This window comes from Schistocerca piceifrons, chromosome 1 (assembly GCF_021461385.2).
Source record: "Schistocerca piceifrons isolate TAMUIC-IGC-003096 chromosome 1, iqSchPice1.1, whole genome shotgun sequence".
Lineage (NCBI taxonomy): Eukaryota > Metazoa > Arthropoda > Insecta > Orthoptera > Acrididae > Schistocerca > Schistocerca piceifrons.
The window spans coordinates 1,072,058,105-1,072,079,441 of record NC_060138.1 but is presented as its reverse complement, the minus strand read 5'-3'; the positions used below and the strand labels follow the sequence as shown (position 1 = coordinate 1,072,079,441).

The following is a 21,337-nucleotide window of genomic DNA, read 5'->3' as shown; positions in this document are numbered from 1 at the left end:
AGTATCATTATTTTTCCATTTTAACTTAAATGGAGTATGTAAGGCTACATTATAAACAACATATGGGAAGCCATAACTGTTATATCATCAGCCCACCGTGACAAGAGGCACACATCCACCAGCAGAGGTTTCTTGTATACGGAGCTTGTAAGTCACTGAGCTTCATCCTGCACTATTTGCCATAACCCAACTAACCTAGGCCTCTTCTGGCTGCATGGTAGGAGCTGCACGTACAACCGCCCTATGAAACCATACACTGGTGATTTATGATGCTTAGTTACGTTAGGAGCATGTGGAAAACAATGAGTGTTTAGATTTTCAAAATAGTGACCAATACCTAAAGTTGTTCAGATCAAATGTGTCTTAGTAAAAGGAGGACACAGCTCCTGAAAAAGAATCCTACTTCTTCATAAATGTGTCTCTTCTTTGTGTAGGTATGTTACCAAGTATCATCTTTTGCAACTGAATGTTTGTGTTTTGTCTCACTTAAAACATTCCACGAATCATTAACAGCATTTTGCCATTCATGCTGTGGAATCAGTTTCCTGACTCTTGATTCTTGTCTTGTGCCAACCTCTTCATCTCCGAGTATTCCATTCTGTCTTCCCTTGCAGGTTTTTACCCTTTACAGCTTCTCTAGTACCACAGATGTTGTACCTTTATGGCTCAATACATGCCCACTATCTCTGTCCCTGCTTTTTACCCGTGTTTTCTGTGTGTTCCCTTCATCACTGATTCTGCAGAGGACTTCCTCATCTTATCAGTCCACCTAATTTGCAACATACTTCTATAACGCCACATCTCTAACACTGATTCTCTCCTTTTCTGATTTTCTTAGAGTTGATGACATACATTTCCAGAAATTTCGCCAGCAGATTAAGGGGAGAGAGGATGGGAGTAAGAGGTCACATCCATAAAATTGACTGAAAATGTCCATTTTCAATTTGTTTTTCATTTATTAGTAGAACTCCTGGGCAAAGTTTCAATGATGAAATCACATCCGAAGCGCCTGAAAAATAAATATGCAACAACCTTCCCGCCGGGACCACTTTTTGAAGAAACACTTCAATATCTACAGGCTCAGTGGATAACAACTCCTACATTCAAAAGGAGAAGATTCTGAATATTATCCTTGATCTTGCCACCCCCACTTACAGGTTTCTGGCCAATCCTTAACTTCTAAAAAGTGTGCTCCTGGTAAAATCATGCAGTTCTTGTATTTAATAATGAAAATGCAGGGAGAATGAAGGCTTGAGAGACACTGGGCATTAAGATGGGAAATTTCATCCAAAACATCTTGAGAAAAATAGATTTACAGCACCTCTCTAGAGCTGAAAAGAAAGTTGAAGCCCTGGTAAAGGAAAGAAAGCCGAACAAGAAACCAGAATAGAAGCCTCAAAGCAGAGGGCCCCGAGTACACATCTGGAGCAATCTGAAATGGTGACATAAGGAAAAAGTTAGGACGCACTTTAATTGCATTTCATGGAAATTGGGTTTTTCAAAAGTTTTGTACCTTTTTCTCAGAATTTATGAAGGCTAGATTTATGAAACTTTGTACACTTATTTCCATAAAACCAACAAAATTTTTCTCAAGGGTAAACTTTGAAATTCTGCAGATACGGTGAGATATGGGGCAAAGTGCTCGGAATTTCACAGGAATTTCTTTATCTGATACTTAAAATAACAGAGTAGTAATTATTTTTTAAAAAATTCTCCTATTAAATATATTACAAAACCGTCATAAGAGAAGCTTACAATATGCAAAGAGATTAAACATACAATATTTTGTAGAAAGCTCCAACAGTTCTCTAGAAAAAGACAACACTATTTTATGAAAATAAGATTTTTAAATTCCATAAAAAATGTTAAATATGTTGTTGTTGTCTTCAGTCCAGAGACTGGTTTGATGCAGCTCTCCATGCTACCCTATCCTGTGCAAGCTGCTTCATCTCCCAGTACCTACTGCAACCTATATCCTTCTGAATTTGCTTAGTGTATTCATCTCTTGGTCTCCCTCTACAATTTTTACCCCCACGCTGCCCTCCAATACTAAATTGGTGATCCCTTGATGCCTGAGAATGTGTCATACCAACCGATCCCTTCTTCTAGTCACGTTGTGCCACAAACTCCTCTTCTCCCAATTCTATTCAATACCTCCTCATTAGTTATGTGATCTACCCATCTAATCTTCAGCATTCTTCTGTAGCACCACATTTCGAAAGCTATGCTCTTCTTGTCTAAACTATTTATCGTCCATGATTCACTTCCATACATGGCAACACTCCATACAAATACTTTCAGGAAAGACTTCCTGACCCTTAAATCTATACTCGATGTTAAATTTCTCTTCTTCAGAAACGCTTTCCTTGCCATTGCCAGTCTACATTTTATATCCTCTCTACTTCGACCATCATCAGTTATTTTGCTACCCAAATAGCAAAACTCCTTTACTACTTTTAAGTGTCTCATTTCCTAATCTAATTCCCTCAGCATCACCCGATTTAATTTGACTACATTCCATTAACCTCATTTTGCTTTTGTTGATGTTCATCTTATATCCTCCTTTCAAGACACTGTCCATTCCATTCAACTGCTCTTCCAAGTCCTTTGCTGTCTCTGACAGAATTACAATGTCATCGGTGAACCTCAAAGTTTTTATTTCTTCTCCATGGATTTTAATACCTACTCCGAACTTTTCTTTTGTTTCCTTTACTGCTTGCTCAATATACAGATTGAATAACATCGGGGAAAGGCTACAACTCTGTCTCACTCCCCTCCCAACCACTGCTTCCCTTTCATGCCCTCTACCCTTTTAACTGCAATCTGGTTTCTGTAGAAATTGCAAATAACCTTTTGCTCCCTGTATTTTACCCCAGCCACCTACAGAATTTGAAAGAGAGTATTCCAGTCAACACTGTCAAAAGCTTTCTCTAAGTCAACAAATGCTAGAAACCGAAGTTTGCCTTTCCTTTATATATCTTCTAAGATCAGTCGTAAGGTCAATATTGCCTCCCAAGTTCCAACATTTGTAACGAATCCAAACTGATCTTCCACAGGTCGTCGTCTACCAGTTTTTCCATTCGTCTGTAAAGAATTGGTGTTCGTATTTTGCAGCCGTGACTTATTAAACTGACAGTTTGGTAATCTTCCCATCTGTGAACACCTGCTTTCTTTGCGATTGGAAATTTTATATTATTCTTGAAGTCTTAGGGTATTTCGCCTGTCTCATACATCTTGCTCACCAGATGGTAGAGTTTTGTCAGGACTGGCTCTCCCAAGGCTATCAGTAATTCTAATGAAATGTTGTCTTCTCCCGGGGCCTTGTTTCGACTTAGGTCTTTCAGTGCTCTGTCAAACTCTTCACACAATATCGTATCTCCCATTTCATCATTATCTACGCCCTCTTCCATTTAAATAATATTGTCCTCATGTACATTGCCTTTGTATAGGCCCTCTATACAGGGTGTTACAAAAAGGTACGGCCAAACTTTCAGGAAACATTCCTCACACACAAATAAAGGAAAGATGTTACGTGGACATGTGTCCGGAAACGCTTAATTTCCATGTTAGAGCTCATTTTAGTTTCGTCAGTATGTACTGTACTTCCTCGATTCACCGCCAGTTGGCCCAATTGAAGGAAGGTAATATTGACTTTGGTGCTTGTGTTGACATGCGACTCATTGCTCTACAGTACTAGCATCAAGCACATCAGTACGTAGCATCAACAGGTTAGTGTTCATCACGAACGTGGTTTTGCAGTCAGTGGAATGTTTGCAAATGCGGAGTTGGCAGATGCCCATTTGATGTATGGATTAGCACGGGGCAATAGCCGTGACGTGGTACGTTTGTATCGAGACAGATTTCCAGAACGAAGGTGTCCCGACAGGAAGACATTCGAAGCAATTGATCGGCGTCTTAGGGAGCACAGAACATTCCAGCCTATGACTCGCGACTGGGGAAGACCTAGAACGACGAGGACACCTGCAATGGACGAGGCAATTCTTCGTGCAGTTGACGATAGCCCTAATGTCAGCGTCAGAGAAGTTGCTGCTGTACAAGGTAACGTTGACCACGTCACTGTATGGAGAGTGCTACGGGAGAACCAGTTGTTTCCGTACCATGTACAGCTTGTGCAGGCACTATCAGCAGCTGATTGGCCTCCACGGGTACACTCAGCGAATGGTTCATCCAACAATGTGTCAATCCTCCTTTCAGTGCAAATGTTCTCTTTATAGATGAGGCTTCATTCCAACGTGATCAAATTGTGAATTTTCACAATCAATATGTGTGGGCTGACGAGAATCCGCACGCAATTGTGCAATCACGTCATCAACACAGATTTTCTGTGAACGTTTGGGCAGGCATTGTTGGTTATGTCTTGATTGTGCCCCATGTTCTTCCTCCTACGCTCAATGGAGCACGTTGTTATGATTTCATACGGGATACTCTACCTGTGCTGCTAGAACATGTGCCTTTACAAGTACGACACAACATGTGGTTCATGCACGATGGAGCTCCTGCACATTTCAGTCTAAGTGTTCGTACGCTTCTCAACAACAGATTCCGTGACCGATGGATTGGTAGAGGCGGACCAATTCCATGGCCTCCACGCTCTCCTGACCTCAACCCTTTTGACTTTCATTTATGGGGGCATTTGAAAGCTCTTTCCTACACAACCCCAGTACCAAATGTAGAGACTCTTCGTGCTCGTATTGTGGACGGCTGTGATACAATACGCCATTCTCCAGGGCTGCATCAGCGCATCACGGATTCCATGCGACAGAGGGTGGACGCATGTACCCTCGCTAACAGAGGACATTTTGAACATTTCCTGTAATGAAGTACTGGAAGTCATGCTGGTACGTTCTGTTGCTGTCTGTTTCCATTCCATGACTGATTTGAAGAGAAGTAATAAAATGAGCTCTAACGTGGAAAGTAAGCATTTCCAGATGCATGTCCACATAACATATTTTCTTTCATTGTGTGTGAGGAATGTTTCCTGACAGTTTGGCCTTACCTTTTTGTAACACCCTGTATACTCCTTCCACCTTTCTGCTTTCCCTTCTTTGCTTAGAACTGGGTTTCCATCTGAGTTCTTCATATTCATACAAGTGGTTCTCTTTTCTACAAAGGTCTCTCTGATTTTCCTGTAGGCAGTATCTATCTTACCCCTAGAAATGTGTGCCTCTACATCCTTAGATTTGTCCTCTAGCCATCCCTGCTTAGCCATTTTGCACTTCCTGTCGAGCTCATTTTGGAAACAATTGTATTCCTTGTTGCCTGCTTCATTTACTGCATTTTTATATTTTTTCCTTTCATCAATTAAATTCAATATTTCTTGTGTTACCCAAGGATTTCTACTAGCCCTAATCTTTTTACTTACTTGATCCTCTGCGACCTTCACTATTTCATCTCTCAAAGCTACCCATTCTTCTTCTACAGAGTTTCTTTTCCTGTTCTTATCAATCATTCCCTAATGCTTTCTCTGAAACTCTCTACAACCTCTAGTTCTGTCAGTTTTTCCAGGTCCCATCTCCTTAAATTCCCACCTCTTTGCAGTTTCTTCAGTTTTAATCTACAGTTAATAACCATTAGCTTGTGGTCGGAGTCCATATCTGCCCCTGGAAATATCTTATAATTTAAAACCTGGTTCCTGAATCTGTCTTGCCATTATATAATATATTTGAAACCTTCCAGTGTCTCCAAGGCCTCTTCCATGTATACAACCTTCTTTCATGATTCCTGAACAAAGTATTAGCTATGATTAAGTTGTGCTCTGTGCAAAATTCTACTAGGCGGCTTCCTCTCTTTCCTTACCCGCATACTATATTCACCTACTACTTTTCCTGCTCTTCCTTTCCCTACTATCAAATTCCAGTCACCCAGAACTATTAAATTTTAGTCTTCCTTCACTATCTGAATAATTTCTTTTCTCTCATCATACATTTCATCAATCTCTTCGTCATCTGCGGAGTTAGTTGGCATATAAACTTTTACTACTGTGGTATGCATAGGCTTCGTGTATCATTGCTACAATAGTGTATTCACTATGCTGTTTGTAGTAGCTTACCCACTCTCCTATTGTTTTATTCATTATGAAACCTACACCTGCAGTACATCTATTTGACTTTGTATTTATAACCCAGTATTCACCTGACCAGAAGTCTCGTTCCTCTGCCACCGAACTTCTCTAATTCCCACTACATCTAACTTTAACCTATCCATTCCCTTTTTTAAATTTTCTAACCTGCTTGCCCGATTAAGGGTTCTGACATTCCACACTCCAATACATAGAATGCCAGTTTTCTTTCTCCTGGCAATGACGTCCTCCTGAGTAGTCCCTGCCCGGAGATCCAAATGGGAGACTATTTTACCTCAGGGATATTTAACCAAAGAGGATGCCATAATTTAACTATAAAGTAAAGCTCTGCATGCCCTCAAGATAAATTATGGCTGTTGTTTCCTCTTGCTTCCAGCCGTTCACAGTACCAGCACAGTAAGTCAGTTTTGGTTAATGTTAGAAGGCCAAACCAGTCTATCATGCCGACTGTTGTCCCTGCAACTACTGAAAAGGCTGCTGCCCTCTTCAGGAACTACATGTTTGTCCTGCCTCTCAACAGATACCCCTCCATTGTGGTTGCACCTACAGTACGGCTATCTGTATCGCTGATGCATGCGAGCCTCTCCACCAACGGCAAGGTCTATGTTCATGAGGGGAGGACGATTCAATAACATGCACCCAAAAATTAATTTCACTTTAGAGTTGAAACAGGATTGTACTACTAATTACCTTGAACTGACCATCACTAGAAGAACAACAAACATGCATTTAGAATTCTCAGAAAGCCAACTTGCATTGATGATCCATTGTTTGTTAAATATACTGTTACGAAGGATGAAGTTAATAAAGAAATTGGAATCTTAAAGCAGATTGCACTATCTAATGGATATACAGTTTCCAATGTTAGTAGCATCTACAATAAAATACCAAAAAGAAATTTACATATAATACAGTCACTTGCCTACTAATTATAGCAACCATACACCACACCTTAGGTCGTGGCACTCTACCCAGATCAGTAGTCTTCTTACCTTATTTTTATTTATTTAATGTTATATACTATCATGTATGATAAATCAGTTGCCTTCCATTGTAATTTTCTAACAGATTGTATTAAAACATAGTGTGCTCAATTTGCAACTTGTCTGTTAAACATTATATGCCCAATCTTTGTGCTGTGACACTTTTTCCTGTAATTTTTTTTTTATATTTTCTTTGTGTCAACGTTCTTATTGCATATACAGAGGGCTCCATTTATCTGAGGAACACATATGCAGGGTTGCACTTGCTGCCTACCAGAACTGTGCAGGTATGTCTTCTCAGCCAATGTCTTTTGAACAGTGGAACATTCATTTTGAATTTAACAGGAAGCCTACAAATGCAACAATGGCAAGATCGAATTATTCCATTCCCAAATGTTTATTTGTAATTCATAACATGCATACAGAGTCCACTCATATTACCAAGAGGTCATTCAACCAAAACTTTCCAGATGTTCAAATTCCGAGGCATGATGCAATTCGCAAATTAGTGAATAAATTTCATGAAACGGGAAACGCGCCTGACAAGAAATGTGAGCGATGCCATACTGTGCTCACAGGAACTCACCTATACAACACTTCATACTGCTTTGAAAATTTCTCTACAAAAATTCTATTTATATGGGATGTTAATTCCCAAAACTGTCAACATTCAAACACCAATAGACCTATTCTTTTTCATGATGAACCCTTCTTCATCAGAAAACAGGAACGAGGTGCACAGTTAGTGAAGACGTTAGTATATCCAATTTTCTTAACGATACAGGTAACTTGGAAAAATATGCGCAAAACATTTTTGCAACTGTTTTTTTAAAGAAGTGAGTGAAAGAGAATGAAGCTTCACACTTTTTCCAAGAGGAGTCAGTAAGACCTCATACAGCGAGTGTTGCTTTGGACACAACTCATTGTGTGTTCCAGGACACAGTCATTAGCAACAATATCTGGCCCACTCGAAGCCCTGATTTAATCCCCATGTGATCTGTATTTTAATCTATACTGCAATTATCCTTGTTCTTATTCATGATGTATGATGTAACTGCGTATACTTTAACTCCAACTACTTGCCTTTCTAGCAACTTTCAGTTTGACTTTCACAAGTACAGGAATTAGTCTTGCTACAGCTGTGAGTAGGCCACAATCAAATCAGAGCTACATATTGCTTTGACAGGTTACTCAATGTAACGAAGTATATATAGATTTTGTGTAACTGAGTGCGATCTCAGTAAGGATGGTATGATCCTTTTTGCATAATGTTGCTGTTTTATCTTTGTAATAGTTTTCACCATCTAACTGTTTCTCTTGTTCCGATCAGTTTTGAACTTTTTGGTTTTGCCTTACTGGTTCAGCTTATTTATTGGAAGAATTACTCATATGGATGTTGTATGCTTTACACATTACCTCTTTGATGTAATGTTAATTTATATATAGTTGACCCTTATCTGATAGCCATTTCCTTTCTCATAACTAACTCCCAGCTACATAAACGATGCAGCGTTTCCAATTCACTATTTGCCGACACATTTGCTACAAATGGTATATTATTAGTTTTCTTTATTTCCACACTTCCAAACTTTTCTATGTTCAAGGTATAATTTGTAAAATTTAACTTAAGGCAAATTTCTGCTCTACACTTTATCTCAAATCTGAAGATAGTTGCTGAGTGAACTGAAAGTAGTCATCTCATTTTAACACTTTATAATGTGTGCTATTTAGACATCCACAAAAAATTTTAAATAGTTTTAATTTTAAGATATCTTTATTTTATCGCTTTCTCCTTTTCTTCCATCAGATATAACCAACTGAATTCTAAATTTGCTGTGAGCAAATGAATGAAAACGAGCTGAATCTCATAGCTGTATTTGGTATCTATTTCTCAAAGTGGGCATAAATGGTGGCATGGTCTTCATGGGACATCTGCAATGTGGATGGAGAATATTTGAAATCTAGATGTTTATTGCTGGTGGTTAACATGGCACTTGCGTGAACAAATGGCCGTTTAGTCAACTTGCACTACCTCATAACAAAATTCCTCTTCCATGCTAAAAAGAGAAATTTTAGTTTATTTCTGTCGTGCACTAACTGGGTTTTGAAGACATGTTGACCCTCTCTCCCCCTTTCGATGATAGGAGACATGTAGCACTACACTATGATTTCCACTTGTGCTCTCTAAGACAGAGGGAAAGGGAATAGATATTAACTTATTTATTTTGTTGCAGAGAACAAAAACACAAATGCAGTGCTCTATTGTTGAGTAAATTCTTTGTAAATGATCCAGTCAATAACTTCTGGTACAAACATATGTATGTAAGTACACATTATTGCTTAAATTAATAAAAAGCTGAATTCTCACTGAACACAAAAACATAGCTGTATTTCTTATAAAAATAATAACTAACAATAAGTCATTGTTTTCACTTTCAGTGAGAATTTTTCTATAGTTTCATCCCACTACAATCTCATGATGTTACTTTTTTTTATAAAACAACATAATAAAAGTTGTTGTCGATTGCATTGATTTGTAGTAGCTCTTTGCTTCATTATAATGAAGTATGGAGTTGGACAGTTTATTTCAAAAATATTAGGCACCCAACAACTTTTTAGTATTCTTTACAAGTACACTTCCCTCAGAAATTGGAACAGAAAGAAATACTGTAAGATGATTGAAAGATTCTTGGAGGTGATTAGATTGTTCAGTTAAGGTCCAAAAACCCTTCCAGTCATTTACATTGCACCTAGTGCAGTGGCACGAAGTAGCTAAACGCAACAGTCAGGATATACCTTTTAAATGTCGTGTGCGCCAAACAGGGTAAATTTGAAAACTTGTTCTGGAAACTGAAGTGTGCTCCATTATTATAAATGCATACCTGTTGTTGCTGTTGTAATTGCTGCAACTGCTGTTGCTGCTGTAACTGTTGCTGTATTTGTTGTTGCTGCTGCATTTGCAGTTGTTGATTCTGTTGTTGCTGTTGCTGTACCAATGCTTGCTGAGCATTTGGCTGCATTCCAACACCATATGCCTGCTGACCAACCATCACTATAAAATTACGTTTTATTAGCACAGTTGTGATATTTAATAACCAATCATAATAAAGAAATTAACAGTAACAGATAAAGAGTAGGAATTCTACAACATTCATTACAATTATTTTGCAGCTCCTTGTATCTTAATTGTTTAATATATTGAGTGACATGAAAAATTTATAAAAGCAACTGGCAACAGTGGAGAGAGTACATCCATTGGAAAGGAGTGTAAGAAAAAAATTAAGCTGCTGACATGTATTTAGTAATGAGAAAAACAAGGTATAGAGTGTTCAGAAGTTCATAATGCTACAGAGGCAAATTCTTTCAGGGTCTCAATAAGGGTAAAACAACTCAGAGAAACTACTCATTACTAGTAACATTCTGAGTGACAACAGAGTGGAATCTTGTTATCAAAATTCACTACTATTACATTCACACTATATAGAAATAGTATGCTACTCTCAGTAACCTTACCTCATATTCTGACAAGAGACATCTCACTGTTTTCCATTCTAAGAACCCATCTTTCACACTCTTCCAATTTTTTCTGATCTTTTATTTGATTGTTTGTCTATTTTTTATTTATGTTCTCAATTTGCCCTCGCATCCTGAGCTTGGATACAAGTACTGTGCTTCAGCCCAATCATTTTGCTTTCAAAAGTAATCTCTGTGGAAAGTTAAACTTGTATGTTGCACTGGGGCTCAACTATATTCTGACCTTTCACATGGCATGTGCTAGCAACTGCACCATCGGTGCACAGTTCACAGAGCAAATCAAAGTATCAACTTCGATCCCTCCACACCTTCCAAGTCTTTCTTCAGTCTTCTAAAAACATTTCTAAACCCATTGCTTCGATGCTCCATTAGAAATAACTGACTGAACAATAGGGTTACACACCACATTCCACTGTGTCCTAAAAATTACCTGTTCTCTGACTCAATAGAATTAGGGAGGTTTCAATTGTGTGACTCAAGATGTGTGTTTAGCATGAATATTCTTGTGTACACTGAAGTAGCTGAAACCACTTACCACATATATGTACTAGCTCCTAACTTGCTATATTAATTTAGAATTTCTGGTCTCTTAGTTTACACACACACACACACACACACACACACACACACACACACACACACACTACTGACCTAACTACAGGTGATGTTCCCTTCAATTACATACAAATAGCTTTCTAATTACTAACTATTTCAATATGAAGTGTATACAATTATAGAAGTGTTCTGTATGCCATGCCAGTTCTTTACACTGTTGTTTATCCCCTTCGTATTTTATACAAATAACTGTCTGCACCTTAGTATGAATTCCAACCTCTCTTTTCTTATTCTTAGAGTCATTACTCATGACATAAGATGGAGGAAAGAGAATTAACTTATGGTCAATTTTAAAAATTTCCTCAGACAGTGCAATGAAAAGAATGTCATATTCCATCTAAAGATTCCCCACAGATCATTGTAACATCCTATTAGTGATTGAGTAGCCAGTTACTAATCTAGTATGTCACTGAATTGGTTAATATTCTCATGTAATTTAATCTGGTGTAAATACCAAACATTCATGTAGTAATCAAGAGTTGGAAATAAGACTTTTTTATGCTGTCTACTACGCAGCTGTCCTATACACTAAAATAGCTTTAATAAATTTACTCTATAAACAAGCTGGCAACACAGAGGCAGCACACTTAATGTAAGTGCCACAGGAATTCACCTCAAGCTTTGACCACAACTGTAAGCTTTTGCCAAAAATTTATATGCATACAAGTTTCAGATACATGTTTATAGCCTCCATTTAACAAAATTGATAGATGTTGTGAAACTAAAAATAAAGTTGATCGAAACTATATTACTGCACTATGGAGTATGCACAGCTGCAAAATACTAACACGAATTCTTTACAGACGAATGGAAAAACTAGTAGAAGCCAACCTCGGGGAAGATCAGTTTGGATTCCGTAGAAACACTGGAACACGTGAGGCAATACTGACCTTACGACTTATCTTAGAAGAAAGATTAAGGAAAGGCAAACCTAAGTTTCTAGCATTTGTAGACTTAGAGAAATGCTTTTGACAATGTTGACTGGAATACTCTCTTTCAAATTCTAAAGGTGGCAGGGGTAAAATACAGGGAGCGAAAGGCTATTTACAATTTGTACAGAAACCAGATGGCAGTTATAAGAGTTGAGGGACATGAAAGGGAAGCAGTGGTTGGGAAGGGAGTAAGACAGGGTTTTAGCCTCTCCCCGATGTTGTTCAATCTGTATATTGAGCAAGCAGTAAAGGAAACAAAAGAAAAATTCGGAGTAGGTATTAAAATTCATGGAGAAGAAATAAAAACTTTGAGGTTCGCCGATGACATTGTAATTCTGTCAGAGACAGCAAAGGACTTGGAAGAGCGGTTGAATGGAATGGACAGTGTCTTGAAAGGAGGATATAAGATGAACATCAACAAAAGCAAAATGAGGTTAATGGAATGTAGTCAAATTAAATCGGGTGATGCTGAGGGAATTAGATTAGGAAATGAGACACTTAAAAGTAGTAAAGGAGTTTTGCTATTTGGGTAGCAAAATAACTGATGATGGTCGAAGTAGAGAGGATATAAAATGTAGGCTGGCAATGGCAAGGAAAGCGTTTCTGAAGAAGAGAAATTTGTTAACATCCAGTATTGATTTAAGTGTCAGGAAGTCATTTCTGAAAGTATTCGTATGGAGTGTAGCCATGTATGGAAGTGAAACATGGACGATAAATAGTTTGGACAAGAAGAGAATAGAAGCTTTCGAAATGTGGTGCTACAGAAGAATGCTGAAGATTAGATGGGTAGATCACATAACTAATGAGGAAGTATTGAATAGGATTGGGGAGAAGAGAAGTTTGTGGCACAACTTGACCAGAAGAAGGGATCGGTTGGTAGGACATGTTCTGAGGCGTCAAGGGATCACCAATTTAGTATTGGAGGGCAGCGTGGAGGGTAAAAATCGTAGGGGGAGACCAAGAGATGAATACACTAAGCAGATTCAGAAGGATGTAGGTTGCTGTAGGTACTGGGAGATGAAAAAGCTTGCACAGGATAGAGTAGCATGGAGAGCTGCATCAAACCAGTCTCAGGACTGAAGACCACAACGACAACAACAACAACAACAACAACAACATGGAGTATGCTTCAGAACAAGTTTACTGTTTACTATGATTGTATGGTTTAAAAGAGGGGGGAGAGGAAGAAAACTTGTGTCATTGGTCCCTCATTCCAGTTAAAATAATTCCACAAGGGTGGGAGTAAAATAATTGAGATATTCAAAACACAGCTGGAAGAAAGCAGAAAACCACAAGAATTATAGAAGGGCAACAAAAACTAAAATGGACAAAATCAGACAAGAAAACTACAGAGAGGCGCAAGGAACATGTAGAAGAGATAAAAACAGGAGAGCAGATTACCATAGTCAGCTGACCATGAGAATAAAAAGGAGAAGCCGGTCACTCTGCAACACATTAAAACCTCCACTCTAAAAGCACTATGTACTGTGACTACCTGTCATATGTATCTTCAAATATCACTATTCCTGCTATATATAACGTAGGTCTTGATAAGTGGGGATCTGAGTAATGTTAGCAAATAAAGTGACATTATACATAGGCAAGTTTTGCAATGAGATCAGCAACAACGTGCAGACTAATTACATACAAAGGGGGATATACACACAAATAGAGGTAATACAAACAATGGAAAGTGTGGTGTGTGGTGGGACTGACAATTTCATCAGACTATGAGGCTGGGAGAATATTAATTTACATAAATTATGTGGAAATTGGAAGAAGAAGGGTGTTCCATTTCTGTGTGAAATACAGACCATTCTCAGAGTACAACTCATATCAGATAGTTGAGCAATAAAACAAGCTACGTCCAAAAGTTGATAAATAGAGGCCATGATCATTTTACATAATAGGGGAAAAATCTATACTGGTATCGTGACGAACGCTGGTATCCTGATAAACACTTCATTTTCAACCTCTGGCTGTTGACACAGTGATATGTGAATGAGTATAGTATAGTGTTAGAACCAAATCAGAACTGCAGAGAAACTACTTCAGTTACCAAAGAACAGGTACCATCTAGGTTCCCATGGCTGTGGACCTGGTCTTATTTACATGACTGGTCTTCAAAACATCAGCAATGATGAAACTGATTAAATTAGAAAGATGAATTTTGCCATGCACTGTTATGTATTGGGAGTGAAAAAGTTACTTGCTGGCAGACAGAATTTATACATACGTGAGTACAAGAGTTGCTAAAGATGACCACAAGAGACACCAGAATGACTTATATGTGATGCAGGGCAGAGTTTGAATTGATTAAGCACCTGGTATTACTAAGGTTTCAGGCACTGAAAACAAGGGTCAAGAGACAATTTGATGCTCCAACAAGAATTAAATATAACAGGCATGATGGACAATTTTACAGATCTTGGGAAGCAAATAAAATAATGCAGTACTTGGCTTAGATGTGTTACGTAATTATGTAAGTGTTCATGGGAGCCACCAGTTAGAATCTAATATTACTGATCATTTGAACCACAGAGTCAATTTTCTTGCTATAATTCACAAATTATTTTGTCACAATCTGGTGCCAACATGTTAACACCAATGTTACAAAGAAACTTACTGGCAAAGAATGTTTAAAACTCCTGTGCCAGCAAAACTACCACAAACTTTTTCATAAAATTAATAGGAACACTCAACTATGGTATACTAACAATGCACTGTACAGATTTGATGCTTAGTTTATGATCCACAGTGCACTTTCATCACTTCACAGATATGCAAGTTTATGGCCACCTTCTGGGAAGCACTTCATGTGTGCTAACTGCTTGCCAAAAGTTCTCAGGAGTCTTTCACTGCTGGCTATTCAACCCTTCCTCCCAGAATACCACCTTACAAACCCAATATGCTTCTGCATATTTGAAAATTACATGTGTAAGATGTCAAGACAGCTGGCATTATGCTTGAAGTAATACATACGAGTAGTTAATCTCATCATTGTAACCCAAACAGAAAATGAGCAAAGAAAATATTTTGAAATGTTTTTGAGCAAGCCCAGAATCTCAAATCTGTCTGGCCTGCAGATGAATGTAATAAAAAATTCCTTCCGAACTGCATTTCTGAAAGCAATGTCAAGAGAATTTTATAATGCCTTGCACACTGCCAAGATCAGTTAACTGCCCACAGCCTGACGACATCATGCTGGCTATAGTCTACATAATATAGGCAAGTTCATTTTCATCCTTGTCCTTCATCGCACATAATGTAAACAGACAAGTCACCAGTTAGAAAAAAAAAATTACGTTAAATGTTCATGTCGGGTTCATACCTTATGTCCTAACATGTATGTTACCAATCTTCAATTTTTTGACACCTATGTAACTCCTGATTTGAAAGATAAGAAAAAAACTGTTTTCATACTTAAAGGAGCAAACAGTAATATCAAAAGTTATTTTCCAGTGTGAAATAATTCACTCCAAGGTTTTACTCAATGACAAAGAAGGAACTACTGTAATCATTTTAACACCATATTGGTCTGGAAAACTATGGTAAATAAAGGCATGATATACTGAATATCTATTCTGAAGAAACTGTGGCTTAGCATCATTATCATTAGCTGTTAACTATCATAAATATCCATGATATAATGTGACCCCTCTACCAATTATTTCATATGAAGCAATTCACTTCTTTTTCAAATCTAACTGTATGTAAGGTTGGGGGAGTGAATGGTTTTCAGCCTTGAGTATTATGATTCTCCCTCATAACAAATGTGAGCAATTTTACACACACACACACACACACACACACACACACACACACACAATGGGCATTGGCAAAAACTAGTTGCAGAAAGAAAATTATCTTCAAAAATAGAATATTTTGATGATTTTCAAAATGTCATTCATTAGCTACTATATGGATAATGAATGTTATCAAACAGAAAGAAATATCACCAATCTGTGAAAAGAGTAAAGTGTGTTTCTCATATCTTTGAACTTCATAAATTTTGATATCCTGAAACTGTAACAAAAAGATTATGTAAGCTCTCTATCATCTTTCTTCTGTTATTTAGAAGAACAACTATTACAATTTCAAGATGGAGACACGAGGTACACTGTATGTTTACGTTACTCAATTTTGTTCCAGTGTGAATGGTGATATTTCATTTCATTGTGAAATACCTTCATAGTGCCAGTGCAGGTGACCATTTATGAGGCAGAAAAAAAATTAAAACAAAAATTGAGCCTAAACTCAGAAACATGTAGAGTAACAAAGATAACAGGAATACTACGATAAGATCAAACTACAAAAATGTTACATCTGCCTCACAAAGTGGTATTACGTAAATTGGAGAAAATATAAAACTAACTTTTATTTCAAATACACTACATGATAACCTAAAGCAAGACCTCAAAATGGCTGGCTATTATACTTAACTTCAGGATTTTGCAGGGGCATGTGCTCCACATGTCCTGCACACAACATTTTCCATTCTGATAGAACATTCATATCTGGACAGAGAGGAAATAAAATGCTCTCAGACATCACATGACAATGGTGATATATGGTGAAAGCACAGTTTGCAATGCCCGAAGATTATAGCTCAATACATATGCGCATTTTTATTTCCTTCATTATGCAAAGGTACAAAAATCATTTCAACTTTATTTCTGCTCCACAGCACAACTTTCATGGATAATCTTTTGGCATGGAACAACATGTACTTTTACCATAACATATATTCATGATGTGTAATGTGCCTTATACAAACATGCAAGACAATTTACTAAGTGCCACGAATCATACAATGACTTTTAGACAGAAAGTGCAAACATTCATTAAGAGACAAATCATAAATGACTGCTCTACATGTCTCCAGATAATTTATTTAAAAAGTTAAAACTTTGTAACAGCATGGAACATAGAGAAAGAGTGTAGCCATGTATCTCTCTCTCTCTCTCTCTCTCTCTCTCTCTCTCTCTCTCTCTCTGCACAAACTGCCGCAGTAACCCTCACCTACCTACACACACACACACACACACACACACACACACACACACACACTCCCTGTTTACATGGGTCAATAAATAAGCGTTTACAATCACAGACAAACTTTCACAATCATAAATCTTATGGTTTACACATACTTGTCAGCTTTAGTAACTCAAACATTCACACACATTTCACTTTGGGTATTTCATGTTAGAGATCCTGCAGAGTTGTGAAACTGTCAAGAGTTTGCTTGGCTTTTGACAACTGGTTTTAAACTGATGTTAGCCATTATCAATGTGATAAAACTTGTAAACTGCATGATTGGGCTGCTGTGTAGATACTGGTTAATAGGAAAGGGCACATATGCCCCACAGTTTCAGTAATGCTCAATTAATTTCGTCATGAAACGGTACACCTACAAACTGAAGAATCACCAAAATAATTACTGTTTGAAAATGTAATACAATTGCATAGACAAAAAAAAATCTACTCAAGAGGCAATGGCAGGAAAAACACACATGGAATATCTTATGTGCATTGTCCTGCTGCCACGTGATAAGTAGATTTTTTTTATACGTAATATTATATTACAAATATAAATGTAAGTAAATGTAAATCATTGTTGATTGGCACAATAACTATGAAATAAAAACAAAGCAGAAAGTTGTAATCTGTGATGCTAAATTGGAACTAAACAGACATAATTAAATTTAATAGTGCAAAAATGTAGGCCTAATACTTTTATTGTGCTACTACAAAAATATTTTTGGAGACAAATGCTTAAAATGTGGAAGAATGTGTAAAACATCCAAGAGATGTGCTTTCTATGTTAACTGAGCGCACAGCTTGAAATAGAGATCTATTTAACATTCTGTGAAATACAGCTGTTAAATTACTTGTTTAACCACAGTAAACCATTTGTGTCACTACATTATACTGACGGACAAGTTATGTGTTTCAAAACCTAGAACCAAAGAGTAATTAATACAATCAAAAGAAATGAAGGAGGAAGGAGAAACAACATGGAACCAACACTCAGAAACAACATTTTCAATTACATAAACCATATTTCCAATTAGAGGAAACACTGAAACAATTCTCTCTTCATAAAATATATATTTTAGATGTAACATTTAGTTTCTAAAAGTAGACTTCTGGCACTATCGGCTAACTGATCACGAGATCCCTTGATAAGTAAAGTTTTTAAAGAAAAGAAAAAAATGAGGAAGACTATCAAACCATCTCATCACACATTAAAAGAAAATTAAACTTTATTACAAAAATTGTTAAGTTATGAATTGCACATCGTAACTTACAATAAATATGACCCATATCACAATCAATCAGTTCTCAATAAATATCATCCAAGACAAATAGCACATTTCAACTACAGCTGCAATTAATGGATATATGGAGTAAACAAATTTTAAGTTTCAATCTGATCTCCAAAACAAATAAGAACACTTTTTTCAAGGAGACGGGAGAAGAGAGGGAGGGGGGGGGGAGGTAGAGAGACGAAGAGAAAAATATTAAAAGAGGAGGGGGGGGGGGAAACGGCAGAAGAAAATTTTATGAGGAGAGCCAAATGTGTGTTAACACACTGACATCCAGCACAATGTACACTGAGGTGACAGAAGTCATGGGGTAGAGATGTGCACATAATACAAATGGCAGTAGTATCACACATACAATGTATAAAGGAGCAGTGCATTGGCAGAGCTGTCATTTGTACTCAGGTGACTAAGGTTTCACAAGTGATTAGAGCCTCACAATGGGAATTAACAGACTTTGAATGGGAACATTAGCTGGAGATAGACACATGGGAAATTCCATTTCAGAAAATGTTAGGAGTTCAATATTCTATGATCCACAGTGTCTAGAATGTGCCAAGAATATCAAATTTGAGACATTATCTCTCACCACAGACAATGCAGCAGCTGACAGCCTTCACTGAAATAACCACAGACATCAACGTAGGATTTACAACTGACATGTCCATTAGGACAGAGGGGCAAAATTTGGGATTAATAGGCTGTGGCAGCAGAGAACCTACCCAAGTGCCTTTTCTAACAGCAGGATATCGTCTGCAGCACTTTGTTGCACCCCAGACAACTGGAAAACTGTAGCATGGTAAGATGAGTCCCAATATTAGTTGGCAAGAGCCAACAGTAGGTTTGGAGTGTGGTGCAGGCCCCATGAAGCCATGGACCCTGGCTGTCATAAAAGGACTGTGCAAGCTGACAGTGGCTCCATAATGGTGTGCATTGGGTTCACAGGGAATAGACTGGATGCTCAGGTCCAACTGAACCACTCACTCACCAGAGTACTACTTTGAGATCGTATGCAGCCATTCAATAATGGCATTTTTATGGGTGACAGTGCACTGTCACAGACCACTGTGGTTGGTGATTGGTTTGAAGAACATTCTGCACAATTTGAGCGAATGATCTGAACGCGCAACAAGAATCACATCAAACATTTATGGGACACAATTGTGAGGTTAGTTCATGCACATAAACGTGAAGCGGAAACAGTCTCACAATTATTGACAGCTATAGTGATAGCATGGCTCATTACTTCTGCAGGGGACTTCCAATGACTTGATGAGTCCACGCCACATCGAGTTGCTGCACTAAGCTGGGCAGAAAGTCCGAAAATATTAGGAGGTATCCCATGATTTGTGTCATCTATGTAGGTGTACAGGTTTTGATCATGCAAATACGGGAGCGTGCACTCTAGCTCAAATGATTTCTTCCTAAAGACAGTAAAGCTTTTGTTCTTTTTTGTGTGCCTGCCAACTTCAACACTTCCACTATTCGGTGAATGGTCTCCTTTATTATTTCATTCTGCCAGAACTTTCATAACTATATTAAAACACTACATGGATTATCCACAAAAATTCTGGGGAGGGGGGGATAACTATATCTGAACCTCAAGAAATGACCTGACCACAGTTCAATAAAATTACAGTATTATTTATGGTGAAAAAATATCTATAGTACAGTACCTCAGGAGCTACATATTAAAATTATCTGTCTTCTGTCATGTTTCCAGGCAAACAAGAATAATATGTAACGTTGAAACTGAAATGTATGAGAAATTAAGTAGTGTATTTTCATTCCTGTTGGCACCACACTGACGTATTTATGACATTACATTTTTATCAGGTGACTAAAGGAAGTTAATGTCCAATTTATTCCACAACAATAGTTATCCAATTTTGTGAGTGAGGAAACATCATGTGCTCCATTTCAGACAGCTCGAACATGCTTCATAAGTAATCCACACCGCTCAAGTAAAAATTACATAGATGACTCAGATTAGGTGTTGAAAGAGGAAAACTGCAATACCTATTACATTACAATACATGACCACACTAATAATTTAGACATACATCATGTGTCAAGATCTGCTGTGCATGACATGACAGTAATATCTCATTCTCCTGAGTTCATCTCACCCATAATGGGAGGATGTTGACTGCTTTCCAGATGAACTGAAAGCAATGTGTACAATGGGCATAGTAGCATGTAGACAAGCCCAGAGTCAAGTTTTCTGACCAGATTTAAGGCAGTAGAAAGAGCACAGCAGTACATACACGACGAGGTCAACCACAGGTATCCACACTTTGTGCAGTGATGCAATCCACAACTAAATTTTATAATAGAAGTTACCTGGTGCAGATTTTGTGTGATCAAAGGAACACTGAACAAAATGGACCTGCCAAATGACACAGTGCAGTTGTTAAGACACTGACCTCACTTGCAAGATTGAGTCTGATCCATCGTCCATTCTTATTTAGGTTTCCTGCGACTTTCTTAAATCATTTCAGGCAAATACCAGGTTGGTTCATTCAGCAAGGCCATGGCCAACTACTTGTCCTACCCTCAGAGAAAATGTATATTTTGTGTGTGTGTGTGTGAGCAGCATTATCTTATAATGGCAATCTTAAGTGAGCCACTACTTTAACCACAAAGTATGGACAAGTTACTTTTCTCCTTATCCTTTTCTGATGTTTTAGCTGTGTTGTCATTAATGTGAGATTATGATCAAAATCTATCTACTATACTGATTAAATATCTACACCATCAACATCTTTAATAGTTTCCCCCTAAATGGCAGCGTTTGGTTGCAATACCAACTGCTTCATCTTCTCCATCTTCCCACCACTTGTA

The 21,337-nt window shown here is 37.7% G+C and overlaps 1 protein-coding gene across 2 annotated transcripts in view; it reads right to left on the bottom strand.

The window, feature by feature from the left end:
* Positions 1-21,337, bottom strand: part of LOC124797889 (mediator of RNA polymerase II transcription subunit 30-like) — a 93,535-nt gene that overhangs the window by 48,642 nt on the left and 23,556 nt on the right. Inside the window, exons 2-3 of one of the 2 annotated variants that reach the window (XM_047260996.1) lie at positions 16,607-16,681; positions 9,966-10,135 (exon numbers count right to left, since the gene is read on the bottom strand). In XM_047260996.1, coding sequence (XP_047116952.1) covers positions 9,966-10,135; positions 16,607-16,681 — 245 coding nt within the window. The remainder of the gene's footprint in view (positions 1-9,965; positions 10,136-16,606; positions 16,682-21,337) is intronic. The other variant, XM_047261006.1, reaches the window with a different exon arrangement.